The 17,959-nt window shown below is 45.5% G+C and overlaps 1 protein-coding gene across 1 annotated transcript in view; it reads left to right on the forward strand.

Annotated features, from left to right (window-relative positions):
- The window catches only part of F13A1 (coagulation factor XIII, A1 polypeptide), a gene marked incomplete at its 3' end in the record, with an annotated part of 54,469 nt that overhangs the window by 4,747 nt on the left and 31,763 nt on the right, over positions 1-17,959 (forward strand). The window contains exons 2-3 of the mRNA XM_009585902.1: positions 1,236-1,424; positions 12,778-13,029. Coding sequence (XP_009584197.1) covers positions 1,236-1,424; positions 12,778-13,029 — 441 coding nt within the window. The remainder of the gene's footprint in view (positions 1-1,235; positions 1,425-12,777; positions 13,030-17,959) is intronic.

Consider the following 17,959-nt stretch of genomic DNA (forward strand, 5'->3'; position numbering starts at 1 on the left):
TGCTCACAGTGTACTCAGTAGCCGGCCAAATTAGCCACCATCACCAGTACACACAGCTCCACCAGCTGCTGTAAATGTGCACCTCTTTTTGCCAGGCATGAGTTTGGCTCTGTCATCGTCAGTATAAAATGCAGAAATTAGCTAGTTTCTAACTGTCAGCACCTGGAAAGACAAGCTGAGAGCTGCAAATTAAGCTTTACTCTTCTGTCTCTCTCCTGGTGGTGAGCAGTAATGGTCCTCCTGGCAGAGGTTTTGTGATTATCTGCCCAAGCATGTAGGCAAAAGAATCACGTCCAGTTCATTTTCATGTGGTTGCTCGTTGTCTGAGAAGACTCCCATTGTGAAGATTCCCGGTATGGTACTGTCATGTAGCTTGTGGTGACTGCGAGTGCCTTTGGCTATCCCCATGCCACCCCACACTGGTCATTAGCTGAGCAGACTGACTTCTAGCAGTGGCAGGCTATAACCCTTTAGACAGCCCTGATTTGAAGGGAGTGAAGCTTTGCCCATGCATGTTACAGATACCTACTGCTGTTTGCCTATAACTCTATGTTGTAATTATATACCGTAATGTTATATTTAGTTTTCATAAGAAGACACTAATAGCAGTGGAGGTGTACTGAGAAGCTGAGTCTAGACACATACAGTACACCAAAACCTTATTTAATACAGACAATCCAAGCTCTCAGCTGAATGCAGGATCATTAACTGCCTCTCAGGCTCCTCAGCACTCGATAGTAGTAGCGCTTTACAAACGTATTTAAGCATCACAAAAGCCCCGTGAATTTGCATCTTACAAACGGACGGCTGCAAGAAGGGAGACATGAAGCCACAGCTGTCAAAAGCTCACTGATTGCACTGGTAAACTTGTGACAGCGAGGCCCAGACTTGCAGAAAGCCGATGCCAAAGGAAAGATGGAGCCCAACTCTCCTTGGGGACATTCAGCTTTCCACCCGTAGCAACCTGCCCTTTCTACAGTTGCTTTCTCTATTCACTAGAAGCCTTGCAGCCTCTGTGAAAATGGCAGGTGGACAGAGAAGTGTCAGTCCCTAAGTCCCTGCTCAGCCAGGAGGATGTAAGCCCCAAAGAGTTCCAGCATGATCTGTTGCATGGTGTTCCTCGATGAGGCAATGCTGGGGAAGGGGAGGACAGGGCCTCTAATGATGTTGATATCAATATTGACATTCCAACATACTGACTCCTTCCCTTTCTGTTCATTTACGTGTCTCTGCAGATTACCTGCGCGTTGTGGACATTCATATGTTCAAGGAGCCCCACGAGATTAACAAGCAGCAGCACCGCACTGACAAGTACTACAGCCCCAAGCTGATAGTGCGTCGGGGACAGCCTTTCCAAATCCAGATTGACTTCAACCGACCCTACAAGCCAGAGACGGACCAATTCTGGCTAGAGTATTTGATAGGTAAGTGCCTGGCAAAGGCCGTGTCATATCAGCAAGATTGAAGAGTCTCTCATAAACAGGAACAGAGCAGTACTTAATGGCTGGGTCTTTTCCTGTTCCAATTGATCAACCATAAAAACCATAGGCAAGGAAGTGCTTTTCTAAACAGGGTCTGAATCCTTACTCGAGAAATTCAGCAGAATTTCTTGTGAGAGAAGGAGCTTTCTGTTGGGGCTTTCTGTTTAGCAAGAAGTTGTACTTCATTGAGCTTTCAAAGTTGTCTCTGGTTAATGCTGTATGGCAATGCTGAAAGGGAGGTGGTATGGGAAACACCTTTTATTAAGTTTAGGAGATGCAGGGAGGAGGAGTCTGTTGTTTAAGGTGGGAGAGATGACTGTGTATGAACTGGGATAACAAAATGTTGAGTACGCAAGGGGGGAAAATTGCGCAGGGTGGAAGAATAGGAGGCCTTGCAACTTTGCAGCCTGCATTTACAGCCAACCTGGTAACAAGGGAGACGCTTCAGAGATCGTGGCTTTGGACAAGAGACTTGCTCAGGGCCACATCAGAGGCTTTCTTGATTTACTGCAAAAAGAGCAAGAAAGCATTTTTCCTCTCATTGAGAGATCTTCATCAGAGACCCAGGTCCTAATGTACCTGTTGGCTTACTGAAGGTACAGGACTAGAGAAGGGCATGACCTCACTAGAGAAGGGGAAAAGCAAACGACAGAGTGGGGCTTCCTGATGTGCTCCAAAGGTGGCCTCATCAAACGCTGCTCCCTACATCACAGCTCTGGGAAAGCCCCAGCTTCATCTAGAGTGATCTGGGAGTTTCTTGTTAAGATGTCAATGTTCCCCTTATAAACTCTTTAAAGTAGGTTTGAATTGATGTTTTAATTTACTTTCCTGAGAGATGCAGTTCCGAAATTCGTAACATTGATTTTTTTCCACCGTTGAATTATGATGATGTGGCCATTTATTAGATTTGTTGCCTTTTAAAGCTAGATGGGCGTTTATCTCTTAAACACATGTACAGTGAAAAGGTTAGCGTCTGCACATTTTTTTTCATGGGTCTCTTCTTTCTAATTTAAATTAGGGTTGGGAGGCATGTTATGACAGTCCAGTGAATGATTGGCTGAACAGCCACAAGTGCCTTTAAAAATTTAATATGCATAAATATCATTAGTTCTTTGGGGATTTAATTAAATTCAAGACTGTTCCCTTAATCTTTATATATTTAAAACAAACAGCTGTAGCAAGAAGAATTGGAAAATGGAACATTTGTTTTTTATTCCATTGTGTGCCGTATGCATTTGTTTTAATTAGATATTCTATATTGGAAGAAGAAATTTAACACTTCTTTTGACGTTGCATAGTCCACTTAAGAAAACATACTCACTTATTTTCCTGTTGCTCTTTCCTAACACGTCTGTCCATGGTTTGTACCTTGAATCTCCAAGCATGGATAAAAAGCCCTTCATCCTCAGCCACGGTAGGAATGGGGTTAAATGCAGCCCGAGCCAGGGGAGACTTTGCAACAAACTCAGCTCTGAATGATGACTTTGGAGTCAGCCCTGAGTCTCTGGTTGACTTCCCCTCCCCTGTTCTTCACTGTTACTGTTCTTTCTGTGAAATGGGAACGGTAATGCTGATGTCCCATGTGTGGTGGCTGACAATCAGCTGAAGAAAAGTGCTGCATGTACAGGACAGTATACAATGCTATTGTCCTCCCCTGCTTTTTAAGTGTCTGCTTCTGTGAGCACCACTGCCCTCTTGCTACAAGGAATGTAGCTCACAGAGATCCAACTGGGAGAAGAGACGTTCAAGCTCCTCTTCTAGGAACTGGTTAGTACTCAGTGCTCCACAAATGTTTCTCTTTACGCACATGTGGTGAAAGCAGAGTACATTTGTTCTCAGAGGCTAGCAACAGAAAGCAAAACAAAAACAGTTCACAAAGGAGAAGGAAATAATCCAGAGATGATCTGCTTGACTCTTGCTACTTCTCCTTTTAGTGGCAAGTCCAATGTTTAATGCCCTGAAGGGGAGAAAGAGGAGATTTCTTGTACTTCGGAAAGGGCACTGAGTGCTCAAGGTTTCAGTGCTGTGCTCTCAAACCTTTTGTCACGGGGAGACGTGGCCATTTACGTTCAGGTTTTTTCTGTTCAGGTTGCCTGCCTGAAGAGCGGGCATTCACCTCTCGCAATGCCAGCTGCCTGAAAACCAGAGCCCAGTCCAAACACTGGTGCCTGGGCTGCTGCCTCTGTGAGCAGAGGAGGGCGGCAGGCACCTCCAGGTGGCAGCTTAGCCCTGCTCTCTTAAAATGGGATGAACTCTCTTCTGGATTTTTTGTCTTCCTCTGTTGACTATCCCCCGTAGACCAGGCTCTGACTTCAAGATCACCAAAGACGGGGGAGGTGAATCCTACCCTTTGGTACTGCCAGGCAGGAGCTACGCCTAGGGACTGGCTCAGGCAACAGCCATACAGCAGAGGCAGCTTGAGCTCAGAGAAGCTTTTTGCACTGAAACAAGGGATATACCTCCTAGGAAAGTGCTGAGTTTGAGAGATTAAAGTGATGGACACAAAGAAATATCAGCAGGTTGTTGTCAAATGACATTACCAAGGAGCTCTCTGTGTGCCTGAGCAGTGGATTTCAAACTGTAGAATAACCTAGGTTGGAGGGACGTCCGGAGGTCTCGCATCCAAGCCCTTGTTCAAAGCAGGTCCAGCTTGCTCAGGTTGCTCAGGACTTTGTCCCGGGGACAGGTTTTGAGTATCTCCAGTGGTGGGAAGGTTACCCCAAGCATTGTGGACCAGGCTGTCTATGAGCTGTAGAATCTTTTGGGTGTTTCAAGGTGCTATTCTCATAAGGTACAAAGATACTTTTGGTCGGCATGGCTGGCCTTGGCTCCCAGGGAATTCAGCCGGAGCTGGGAAAACTCAACGTCTCTTTTTGCAGGGCTGTGCCTACAGTGAGGGCTGTTTATACAACAGCACCGCATAAAGCTATTCAGAAATTATTGGTTCCCAGCACTGGAAATTTCCCAGCATTGATGTTAATCCATCACAGAATCTTTATCCATTAAAGACTAATTTTGCTCCTGAAAAATGTGACAATTTAATGACTTGATCCTCTGTGTGTGCAGAACTATTCTATTTCCTTTATTCCCTAAAATTTAGTTTTACTTCTCTTCTTTTGCTCCTATTTTTACTTCTTTTGCATCATTAAAAAGATGATTAATGAAGCAAGTAAAGCAAGTAGAGACTGCTTAATGCTTCTAATTGGTAATGAATCAAGGGTACCTGGGACAAATGTTTCATGTGTCATGTGAAACTAGGTCTGAAACACTCACAGAACAATCTTTAGTAACATTTTTTCTAATCCACAGTCCGTTTAAAGACCATTCACACAGAGTCTAGAATTCATGGGCTACATTGTATACACAAATATATGTATGTAAATATATAAATAATTCGCCCCAATCTCCTGGAAGTCACTTTTACTGATATTCTTCTGAGGTGGTTCCTTATGACTGAAGTCCTTTTTGCTTTAACAGACTGTTTTCCGTGGAGTCATTATCGGTGAAACTGGCTGAAGTGCTAACGTGAATTATTATAATACAGTTTTGCACATAATGCTTCATTAAATTAGGACCATACTTGTCTGCCAAAGTATGGAAAGCAATGAATGGGCCAAAAAATCCACATGGAAAAATATCCACTTATAAAGAGTAACGGGATGTTATTCCAGTTCTCGTGCTGGACTGCAGCCCTGCCTCAGTACCTGTGGTTTGGGAGCTGCTCCACCACCACGTATTTCCTTCCTTGCAGCCACTTCCTGGCTTTAATGAGAGGAAAGGTGAGCATCACCCCTTGGGAAATACTCATTTTATTGGTCTGGGGTTGAGATGAAAGGGCCACAAGAGAAGTGTAGATGCTGTGCTTACATCCAGTTCCCCACAGCAGGAACAATTTCAGTTTGCGTGGAGCCCCAGGGAGCCCAGAGGAGCCAATGACTCCTTCGCTCATCTTGATCTCTCCTGACTACCGCCTTCGTGGTGATGGGGATACTTTGTGCTGCTCTTGGCTTCCCACAGTGTGGGGCTCAGCCTGTCTAAGCACGGCTCCTGCGCCTGGGGTAGCCAGTTTGGCATGAGTGCTGCAAAGTTTCCACAGTCACTGCTGCACTGGCAGCGATTTCTCTGAAAAGCAGATGTATGATTAGATGGGCTTACACGGCCTTCAATCTTGCTTTTAGTAGTAGTTTCCTGTATATGGCTGTAAATCCTAGAGTGGTTGATGAGTTTATATGGTGCATCCTTACTCTAATGATATATTTCCCCACTCTCTCATAAATTGTTGTATGTTTGTATTTTCCTTAAATGGCTTCATAAATCCATATATATTGGTCTAGCCCTAAATATTATTATGAACATTTTATTCATTGGCATACTTCCGGAATGATCATAAATCCCAGTCCTCCAGGGCTACTATCACCTTTCCACACATGTGCATGTGTGGACACCCACGCACCCGCCCATAGGCACTCCTCAGGCTTCTATAAATCATTGGATTTTGGCCTGAGATGAGAGCAGACACTAGCTGCTCCTTTTTCTACAGTCTTCCCAGGCCTGCTCCAGAGGAATAGTTATAAACACATGAAAGCAGCTAAGAACAAAAACGTGTTAGAGCTGATCCCATAGGGCTTATTTAGGTGACACAAAATTCCCACCTATAGTCAGAGGGATACCTGAGTAAAACTAAATAACCAGGGGTCTGATGCAGGACCACCACCACCTCCCCTGCCCCAAGAATCAATGGAGCTCTTCATACTGTCCTACAGTGTCCACAGCCTTTCCCTAATTTCATGGCAGTGTTGGGACATGGGTTGTTCCAGGAGGGCTGAGGTTTTGTTCCTTTTGTCAGGCAGTAAATCTGTCTTAGTGGGAAGTATTGCTACCCCTGCTGCCACCTGCCCTCCTCAGCAGCTCTGGGGTGGGCAGGTGGTAGCTAATGGAGTGGCCAGGACATGGTGTCCCTCGGCACCTTGGATGGTGCCTGAGCTGAGTTCTGCCCCTTGGAAAAAGTTGCTGATTGGAAAAAGTTGGATCTTGATTTTTTTAGGAGCCTTCTTGGCATTATAGAAAAAGAACTAGCTGGTACTGGGGGCAAACTCTGTTGGTGCTGGTACATAACCCAGCGCTGAGTTTATTAAATCACTGTATCCCTGTTTAACAAAGAACTACAAAAATTGAACAAAGATACAGAAACACCTGATGATCTGGACATGGAGTCCCATTTTGGGAAAGAAAGAATAATATATCAGCAGTGGAACGCATTTTCTAGAAATTGACTCCAGACAGAGAAGAGACCTGTTTGCCAGCTCTTAGCAAAGAACAACAAAATTCACTTTCTGAACAAAGGTGTTGGCGTATTTTTTTTCCTCCCCTCTGGAATTCCCAGCCAGGCCCCAGAGGAGCAGAAAGGAGGGAGTCCCTCGAGGTGCTCCATGAATGCAGTATGTCATGCAAAGGAGTCTTTAACTTTATTATGCTCTCTTTTTGCACTGCTGCAGCAGCATCAAGTGGCACGTAAAATCTAGCTGTGTTTTTTAATGGTTTTAATAGCTAAGGTACGTGACTCCGATGTGTGTTTTACAACTGTACTGGAAACATTCAACTCCTGGGACAGAGTGGTCAGATGTTAAGGATTCCTAACTGGAGCCATAAGCAAAAATTATTTCAAGATATTTGGGTTTCCTATATTTCCAAGTTTGTATACAGCACTTCTGAAGGCAATGGGATTTGAGGGTGAGAGGAACCCAGATGTGATATTAAAGCAGTGGCTTAAAGACACTACTGTTTTTTACAAAAATTTGTTTCTCCTTCTTGCTTGTTTTGATTGTTTGGGATTTTATTAGACCATCTCTCTTCTTTCTTTTTTCTTTTACTTTTTTTTTTTACTTTCTTTTCTCTTCTCTTTTCTGCTCTCTTCTTCTCTTCTTCTCTTCTCTTCTCTTCTCTTCTCCTTCCTTCTCCTTCTGTTCTCCTCCTCCTTCTTTCTCTTCTTTCTCTTCTTCTTCTTCTTTCTCTTTTTCTTTTTTCCTTTTTCCTTTTTCCTCTTCTGATATTTATTGTAATTATTCATAGTGATTAATAAGGCATGGTCCCAATATGCTTGCACCCATCCCCGGGCTGCTTGCTACAATAAGGCTTACCTCTGCTACACAGCTACTGTACTTGTGGCTTCCAGCTCAAATTTATTTATCAACCTGTCACAATTATTATACTTTGAAGGCTGGCATTGAAATAGATTCTTTACCCTTTGAATGAAAGACACTATCTAGGTAAGACAAATGAACCTAACAGGAAAACTATTGACCTTACTGTGTGTAATGTATGTTCCAAAGGGAGACAGATTCCTCGACTCCTTTAAAAAACAATCTTCTAAGGAGGGTTCCTAAAAAGACTACTGAGAAATAGCTTTGCTCACCTCCCTGTCTTCTGAGGTATCCTACTTCCATCAGGAAGGAAATGTCCTCTGAAGCTCACTGTATCTCTAATCTCTGTGCTACCAAATTTTCCCTCCTCCCTGCTGAAATAAAAGATCTACTCACTTGTGCAGGGCCTCTCCAAGAGCACCCGTCGGTCCCTCCGATGGCTAACAGCACGGTGCTAACTCAGCGGTGGCATTTAGGAGCTGATTAATGCACGTAGACATACAGCAATGTGTATGTCCACTGGGGATCAAGGGAAAAACTAAACTAGATGGAAAGAGGGGCTTCCAGGGGCTGGGCAGGGGAGGAGGAGGAGTGTGGTTTGAGCAAGCCCTGGTCCCTGTTAGTCACTTGGAAGGAACAGCAGCAGACTTGGATAGCCGGAGGAGGAGCGCTTGCGTTCTGCTGACTGAACTTACTGTATCTATCTCTCGCTCTTCCTCTGTTGCTGTAAATCCCTCTCTGGTGTGGCAGTTTTACCCAGAATTAAACACAGCTTGCCTCTGTGCCTGATGGGCCCAGAGCTGACATGCTAAGGAGCTGAGGCATATGTTAAAAATAACTCACTTTGAATGCATGTGTGTGTGGCCACAGTTCTGTTTTAGATGGGTCATTCTTTTGCTACTGCATAAACAAGACTTTGGCAAGTTTTAAAAAATATTGCACTCTGCTTTTTGCCCTGTCAAGTGTGTGTGTGTGGTGGGGGGCATCCCATACATGCCCACATCCACACATGCTTCAGTCATGATGCATTTCGCATGCAGACCTTCACTCATGTTTACTTACTTTCCAAGCCTTGTGATGGACTACTGAGGGAGACCTGGGCTCCTTTAATAGCCACAGCAGCTATTTTGCTCCTGTTTTCCTGGGTGCCTAGAAAACCCAGGAGGTGTAGAGCAGAGCTGAGCTGCAACTGAAGTGAGCAGGAGCTTTAGGAGCCCAGCTTGGATAGCTACAGAAACCAAGGTGGGATAAGAAAGAAGTACCAAAGGGTTGCAGGCCTGTACACCGTGAAGCAGGGGAAATAGATACGTTTGAGCCATTAAACCTCTTGTAAAAGGGAGGTTTCTGTGAAAATAATGTCTTCTGGCAGTATCGTGGCTCAGTACCTAGCATTGAAATGCAGAGAGTTGGAGGCCCATGAAAGAGGGCCACTGTGAATTCTCTCCTGTCCTCTCCTGCCTCGAAGGCAAGACAGTCGGCAGCCCCCGTTCAGTGCCTGATATCTTCTGAGGTGCAAAAGGACCCTATAAAAAATTCACTCTGTGCCTGGTGGTAACAGTGCAGCAACCTCCAGGCTTTCCAAATTCTCAGGCTGGATTTTCCTATGTCCATGTGTTGTTAGAGAGAGCGGGCAGGGACATCCCAAAAGTGTGATGCCACGCAATGACTTTGCCTTTCACAGAGCAATTGGCTGTGAAAAGTCCTCGTGTGAGGGCCAGGGCCTCCTACACCCAAAGCACACATGAGCGTCGGGGAGTAAGGCAACCACAAAGAACTGGATGCAGAGCGTGGTTCAGGCTGCCAACTCCTGGAGCAAATTGGAGCGAGAGGGATCCTGAGCCAGCTGATGCTGCTGGCAGAAGCACCCTCCTGTCAGCATAAAAAGAGTTTATCTTCTCTGCGTGGCTCCTGGTCCTGACATGCACCCAAACACCCTCCTGCCTTTCCGTGGGTTGGGTTAGCACCAGAGATCTGCAGAGAGTGCTCTGCCAGGCGTTTGCAGGCTTTTGGTAATGAGTCCTTGAATAACATTGAATCTTCTTCCTTAGAGACTCTAACCCAGAGAATGAAATCACCATTGCACATTATGCCTTCTGAGAAAGGGCTGACATTACAGATACCCCAACTATGAGCCAAAGTTGGCCCTACTTCTCCACTGCAGCTAGAAATGTGTGCTCAAGATGTAGATAAAAGTCAAATAGCCAAGCCATCCTGAGAGGACTTCCCTATGATGTTGATAAACATAGTGCTAAACCTATGTAAGGACTCTTTTGCCAGCAACCTTAGCATGTAATGCCGAAGTTACTCAGCTTTATAGTCCTCTGGTATTAAGACAACAGATGTGTGTTTATGAAACTAGTGTGGCTGGTGCTGTCAGGTGTCTAGATGTGAGATTACAATTCAGCTCCACGAGCTCCTGTCGGAAGTAACAATTCCCTCGCTTTTCCATTTGCATTTAGGTTTTTGTGTCAGAAGATTAGGGAACCTGTCCTCTCTTCAAAGAAAACATTGGAAACAGCTCACTGTGCTCTTGAGGTCTCTCCCCATCTTCCCAGGCTTCCTCGTGGGTTCAGGATTTATGCAACCATTAGTGAGCACTGAACCCTGCTCATCTATTAGAAGCAAACAATGTTCTCTTGTGTTTACTGTTTATAACATCTGCAAATTATCCTGACTTCTAGGATATCCCTTCCCTGGCAGCCCTTCTATGTATTTAAGGATGCAGGCAATACCCCAGAGTGCCTTCTCCTCATGGGTGAGCAAGATAGTGCAGTGACCTCTCTCTCTTACTGCATGGGAGCAGCTGTGTGGAGGATGCACAGGCTCTGGGCTGAAAGGACCTTGCATACTCCTCAGCAGCAGCTACAGGTGCTCCCTTGTCAAGCAACAGGTAGACTGGGGTGTCTTGTGGCTTTGCACGCAAGAGGAACATTTGTTTGGAAGGGCAAATGGAGTTGTGTGTGTTGAAGTTTCAGAAAAGTGAGAATAGCAGACGCTTTGCCAAACCTGCTATGAGATGCCGGTGAGGGGGTTTCCATACGGATGTTTTGCAAAGGCCCCATGGCCTCTTTGGAATCCTATCTGGTTCCGATAGGCAGGTTTACTGGGGAGTGATTCTGCAGCCTCCCCATGTGCATGTGGTGCCCACGGACATGGTGGTGCACAGCCTCCGCCGCGGCACGGCTCCTTCTGTCCCCAATGGGCTCCTACACTGACGTGCAGCTTGCAGTGAAGATGACAGTGTCAGTTCCTAACCACGTTAAAATAGTAATCTCTCCCTGCTCCCACCTTTCTGAAGGAGGTAAGGGAGGTATTTTAAAAAGTAGCACTTGTTAACGATTTTCAAGGATGTCAGTTCAATTACTTGGTTTGCTCTGCTGCTTTGTTTGCGTGGACTGCTTTTTTAAAAAACCAATTATGTCAAAACTAGAAGCAAAATATCAACTGTAGAGGCAAGCTAGGTCATAGCCAGTCGCACTACAAAGGACAAGAATATGTTCAGCTCTCAGATCGCAATTGTTAGCAGGCGCAAGACTCTCATCTCTGTTACGTCTATAGGCTCTTCTCTCTAGACTGGCTTTCCTTTGATGGCTTATATTTGAAGTGTCCAGTGCTTTATCTTCTAGTGTTTTCTATTGATTTTGCTCTCTTATTCTAGTCCTTTTTTCTTCTGTAGGTCTTTCCCTTCTGTTGCATCCCTCGCTGATCTGAATGGGTTTCATGGGTTACAGCATCCCTGGCCAACAGGGCAAAGTGGGCTATTTATGTGCACTGAACATCTGCACAATGGAAATTCACGTGCATCGAATAATCTCTCGGATGAAGCACAGTAGCCCCAGATTTCTTAGAAACATGGATATTGTGGCAGCTCGCAAGCTTCAGATTCAAAGCTGGAGTTGTTCTTTTCCAGAATATAGCAGTGTTCAGATCTGGGATTCTCTCTACATCAGCTGTATAAAAATAAGCAAGCAGGAAAATCAACGCCCTTATGAGTTTAATTTTGAAGTTCTTAAATAGTAGGAATGAAAAATATAGAAGTCTGTCTCTCTGTCTGCCATCGTTGCCTTTCATGACCCTATTTTTGAGTGAGAGAGTCTGAATTGCAGCCCAAAATATGAAATGAAGAATAGATTTGAGAATGAGATAAGGAACTCAGCCTTCTCACAAGTGTCTTTTCTGTCTATGCTGCTGGTTGGCTTCCAGATATAGTTTGGCTCTACCTCAGGCTCAAAGGGTGGATCCTCACACAACTTTGAATCCTGGCAGTGTACATGTTTACATGTAGCCTATCTGTCTAGATGCTTTTTATAGTTGGCAGAGTAAAATAGGCTTCTCTGGCGTGTGATTTGTCTTACTATGAGGTAGACTATCATGTGTGGTACTTTGGAGATGTGTCGTACTTTGGGACCCATTGCTTGCAGACAAAGTTTCGCTATCCAGCCGAGATTTGCTCATCTATCCTCGGGGTGTCCAGAGTTGGTTCCCGCTCCGTCCATGAGGAAGGGACGCTCAGGAGGAACTGAGCGTTGGGTATCTGCTGGTGAACTGACTTGTATTTCCTCCATCTCTGTGGAATTACATGAAAGAGCGCTTGGTCTCTGCTTATTGGCACAGTAGTGCAGTGAGAAGAACGAGGTTCTGCTCTGCTAAAGAGCCCCAAAGCCAACGTCCATGTCCCGGTGGGCACTTGCATGCTAGCGACAAGGGTGGTGGGTGCATCTGAACTGGGGAAGGGGCTCTTACCTCAACTTGCCAACAGTGTAGCTGACACCAAGTCAAGGAGCAAGCTGGAGTGCAGCTTGCTGCACTAGGATAAACAGTGGCGAGCAACGAAAGCCTGGGACAGCCCCTGCTTATGCCACCACGGCTACACTCCTGGCAGCGCCCGAGCCAGCGAGACTGAAGCTTGCTGGAGCGAGACGGGTGGGGGCGTCTGCACCGGCTGCCTACTGGGAGGTGTTGCATGTATTCATGTGGCCATACTGCCAAGTGGCCGGGCACTCTGTGAAGCTCTGAGGGAGGGAGGTGGCTTCCGCCCACTAAAACTTGCCACCTCTGTTGAAAATAGATAAAGGCATAGAGGACTGCCAGGAAATGAAGAGACTGCCAAAACAAGGTGAACCTCTTCATGGAGTTATCCCCCCCTCTCTCTCCAGGTCGCTACCCACAGCAAAACAAAGGCACCTACATCCCAATCCTAGTAGGTCATGTGCTGAAACCTGGCGAGTGGGGAGCCAAGATTACCCACAAGGAGAACAACTCCGTTCGCCTGTCCATCATGTCCTCTGCCACCTGCATCGCTGGGAAGTTTCGCCTGTACGTTGCTGTCTGGACTCCCTTTGGCATCCTCCGGACACACAGAAACTCAGCAACTGATACTTACATCCTGTTCAATCCCTGGTGCCAGCGTAAGTACCTTATCAGAGTCAAAGGTTCGCACTTTCTGCTGCCGGGCTCATCGGTTTTTGGGACAGGGTGGTCCAAGAAGGGGAGCGTGGTAGCAAGGTGGTTGGAGACAAGCCAGTTTGGGTCGGGAAATTATAGAGTAACTCTGCCAAAAGGTAAGTCTTTCAGGCTGGGGAATAGCCCCGTGTGAGCGGGGCTCCATGCTGCAGACCTGTGCCTGTGCTGTAGCTGCACTCTGCAGTTCTATGAGGCCAAGCCTGTGTTTACCAGCTCAGGTAGCGTGATGATGCTCCGTTTCTCATAGTAAATATACCCCAAGACTTTGCTCTCACTTTAATAGACATCAGCATGAGCCTCCTGCCTGCCTGTGCGTGCCTTGAACTGACAAGTCAATACGGGCATTTATTTTTTCCAGGATTTGGTGTGGGGCAGGATGTGGCAGCATCCCGATGTTGAGTTACATCGCTGATTGCCACATTTAGGATCGAACATCTGCAGCCGAAAGCCTGCAGGAATTCAATTGGAGCTGCTGCTCCTGCACAGGTTGGATGCAGCCAACCTGCTGCGGCATCGCTAGTGGTGCCTTCCCGCCGCTACACGACATTTGTCCTTATAAGTTCCCCTTTAATGGTGACTAATTACCAGCAACCCCGTCCTCTGCGAGGAACAGAACATTTTGCAAATGAGCCTTTTTTTATAATCCAGTGAGCAGAAGAACACTTTATTTTTTTACTCTCCCTGGATCCCGGGTAAAATCAGCCCTTATGCTGACAGAATCGTATTTTACCCAATGAACTCCAAATGTGGCTTTAAGGAGGGGGCAAGGAGGACTGGAGAGGTTTGGCTCATCCTTCTGGCAGGCTGTAATACTGTGTCTCAGCTTCTGACACTTGTAAGGCTCCAAGTCTGGCATACATATTGCTATATATTTAGGTCACCGGCTAATTTTAATATTCTCCCTCCACCCTTCCTTCACCTTTCAATGTTTTTACCAGAGTATTTGCCTCAAATAATCCCGTACCAAACAAGGGCCATCCTACCAAGTGACGAGTAAGTTTAGCGTTATTAATAGAGTCCATTGTTCAGCTGTACTACTGTCAGTACATCGAATGATTTGTGCTGAATTCATTACTTGCCCCTGGTCCACGGGAATATAAGCAATGATTAGCTTATGCATTATTTAGGAAGATATATGATAATGCTGAGTAAAGTGGAGTTAGTTAAGAGGGAACAGGAGGGAAGGGCAGGGCCCAAGGTCCTGTGACACTGTGAGATACTTCTGAAAGCAGCGCAGAGGTAGATACCTCTCAGCAGCACGCTTAAGAGTTTATTCTGGGAGAGGAGGGAGAGTGTTTAACAGCAAGAGAGGAATCATTGCAAAACTTATGACCCACTGTGAGCAGACAAAACTGCTCAAAGTTTGTGAAGGCATCATCAGCCTGTCACAGCTCCAGCAAGGGAGGTGCAATTCTCCACCCCAAGGTAGAGCATCCCTTGGCTTTAGTTGTGAGTGTCATAACAGCCGGTTTGTTAGCCAGCATGGTGATTATGCGGTGGCTCAGCACCTCCTTGAAAAGGATAAACCCCAAAGAAAAAGCTTCTTAAATTACCTCAGGTTGCCTCATGACTAGCATACAACCAGCTAGGGCTGCATACAGCTGTAACGTGGAGAAAAAATATGATGTGGGGGGCTTGGCTGGCCCACTGTGGTGTGACTGGGACCACACAGGCTGATTCAAGGTGCTAGTCAGGGGGTGGAAAGGGAAAATCAATCCCTTCTTCTCACCTCCTTCCCCACCAGCTCCGTGTGCTGACTGGTCCCCATCTGTTCATGGCACACGGCCGCTTTGCCTCTCCTGTGCACTCCCTCCCTCACACCTGAGCTGAATGGGGGCCGAAAGCCAGCAAGATTAAAACCACAGCATGACATGCAGCAGTTGCCTCCAGTGGCAGCCATCGGCAAAGCCGATGGAAAAGCTGTGCTTCAGGAAAGCAGCAGAGAGTCTCCAGGCAGCAAGGATGTCCTGCGTGCCCCCAGGCCCAGGGGAGGCAACTCGGGGTCACCCCTGGAGGACCATGTTTTTGTCTCCCGCTTACGTGTTCAGGTGCGTCTCAATGACTTCAGGTCCTGGCCCTTGCTGTCTATCGTAGTTTTTGTTTTCTGCATGTTTTGTTTGGATTTGCATTTATTCTCATTTTTTGCCTCTACTTTTACTCCTAGGTAGTTTGGGCTAATTGGCTCCTATATCTGCCTTTCCCCCCTTTCCTTGTGTTAGGGACTGTTTCTCCACGCTTTATCCCCTGGCTGGAAAAGATTGTTCAGTGGAATGACAAAAGGGTATAAAAACTCAGGCAGTCAAAGTGCAGAGAAGACAATAGTTTGCCTATCTTGTAGACTTGTTTGCTAGGTTAATAGCTAAGCAGAAAAGTCTGAGTGAAAAGCCTCATTAAAAAGAGAGAAGGCTGATGCCAGGAATGAATGGGGATTGTTATAGCAGGGAGCAGAGTATGGGCTCTGTCTAGCAGTTTTCTGACTCATCATTTTGGAGAAACATCAATGTATCGGTATAAGCTTTTCTTTAAGACAGAGGCATTTGTGCCCTTTCTTATTACTCCTTTTCTTGCTGTAGTTCAATTTTGACATATCTTCACATCCAGGGATGTGGGGTTTTTTTTCTGCTGTTTCAGAACAAGTTTGAATACTTTACCAGTCAAGCTACAGAGTACTTTACTTCCAAAATCATCAGATTCTTTTATATGTTTTAATCCCCTTAGCTACATTTAAGGCTGATCACCAAGAATACTTTAAAGATGCAGATGCAGGGCCTGATCCTGCAAAATTATATACACCAGCCCCAAACACCTGGGAATTCAGCAAGCTGGTGGACTGAGATTTCAGATACTCAGGTGAAATTTGCGTTACTTAATAAACAAGGTAAAGCCTGTGAGGAGAGGCAGCAACCTTTCTTCAGCCAGTTGTCATAGTTGGGAAAAACAGATGTGCTTTTGGGCATGCAGAGCCCTCTTCAGTTCTGAAACAGAAGATACAGATGGCAAGTAGTTAAGGATAACTTCTTCTTGGAGTTTAACTTAACTGTTAGCAGTATCAGACCACATGAAAGCAGAGAAGGGCTTCTTTGATCTGGATACTGTGAGCTCTTTCCAAGGAGGTGCTGAGTCCCAGCAACTGTCTGCTGGGGAACATTCAGTGCTTATCAGGAAAAGACCTTGCATTGATTTGTGTGGCTCTCTCACAGGTGGAGATGCATAGTGTATCTGAGTAAGTTGCAGACTCTGTGGGCTGAGGTTTCATTCACCCAATCCTCCTGCAAAGTGCATTATATTTAAGCAATTAAATATATTGTGACTTTATTGAGTCAGTTGCACATTTCTTCTGCTTAAATGTCCTAATACAGTTTGAGGATTAGTAACATGTGGTTGCCTTTGGACTCCTCTTACATGTTACCAATCATCCAAATTTGGCCCAATAACATTTTCCTGCGTTTATAGCTAAATCTTAAATTTCATCTCTTGTATCACAAAAGATCTAGATTCCACGTGGGTAAAATTCACACAGAGCTTCATCCTTCTGCTACATTAATGCAGGCGAGCACTAACAGTTGCAAGGCAGCATACTGATCTTGGTCCTGCGTGGAGCGGGTTTTGTAGATAACTGTATTTAGCTCTTGCAGCTCTGTGTTTGCCACAGTGCTGTCCTCTTCCCAGCAAGAGCCCTGGGGGTTTTGTGGTTCCAGTGAGGCCCAGCCCTGCGTTCCTGGATTCCCACGGGAGTGCATTGAGGGGAGGCTGGGTGCTCAGGGCAAGCCTGCCGCCTCCACCTCCACCCGTCTGCTGGTGCTGCTGCGCTCAGCGGTCACTGTCTGCACGAAGAAATGGCATTTCCAACTCCAGGCTGTGCTGGGGAGGGGGTCCCCCCATGCTGGGTAGCGTCCTCCCATGCTCATTCAACTTCCCAAATTGAAAGGGCTGCTCTGCACTCCTCATCTCTTTTACAAGGAGCCTGTGTTCAGTGGGATTCCTCGTGTGCAGTACTGTCTTCAAGTGAAGTGTATTTTCACCTTATCCATCTTCAAACAGAGAAGCATAGAGGCTAATTTGCTTCTTTGTAGCATTGCTAGTGTCATAGTAATTTCCCAGGATAAAAGAAGTGAGTAAAAAAACCCCTAAACTGCTGGAGAAGAAGAACAAACAAACCCAGCACATTTCCGTGGAATTCTTCTGTTTGTCAGATGTGAGCCTCCACTTGCAGAAAATAATTAGGAGTTGTACTATGTAGAGCACGCTTAGCATCAAAGTAGTCACAAATGCCTCGTATTTTCTTCTAAACAGTCTCAAGGGTAGTGAAAGCTGTCAAAAATCAAAGCAGCTGGCTTCTCTGTGAAACACAGAAGCCCTCTTTATCAAAAAACACAAATATTTTAAAATAATTGTCAGAGAAGTTAATCAATTTTCATCTGATTTAGCAAAGATCACGCAGTCTCAAAATAACATAAGCATCTCAATTGATACCAACCAGATCAATACTGATATTTTTAATCCCTGAAAGAAAACAACAGCTGTCAGGAAGGCATATGCACACACTCCCCTGAATGCATAACTGTACAGAAGAAGGTGTGAGTTCTTCTTTAAATGCGCTTTCTGTACCATTTGTATGGACGTGCTTTAATAAAATCCAAAGCTCAGTGAGAGTATGCATATAATTGTTCAATCAGCTAATCAGGCAGATCCAGCCTAATGAAACAGAGCCTAGATGATCTGTAACATCTGCAACATTTTTAGTGGGATGTTAGGCAAAACTTGTTTAGAGCTGGGAGTTGGACCTCAAAAAAGTCATGTAATATACAGTTTCATATAGAGAGTCCCTGCTGGCATAAATGACTGCAGCTTTTTGATTCACTGTCAAGTTTTAAC

Source organism: Fulmarus glacialis, unplaced genomic scaffold, assembly GCF_000690835.1.
Source record: "Fulmarus glacialis isolate BGI_N327 unplaced genomic scaffold, ASM69083v1 scaffold8319, whole genome shotgun sequence".
NCBI classification, from domain to species: domain Eukaryota; kingdom Metazoa; phylum Chordata; class Aves; order Procellariiformes; family Procellariidae; genus Fulmarus; species Fulmarus glacialis.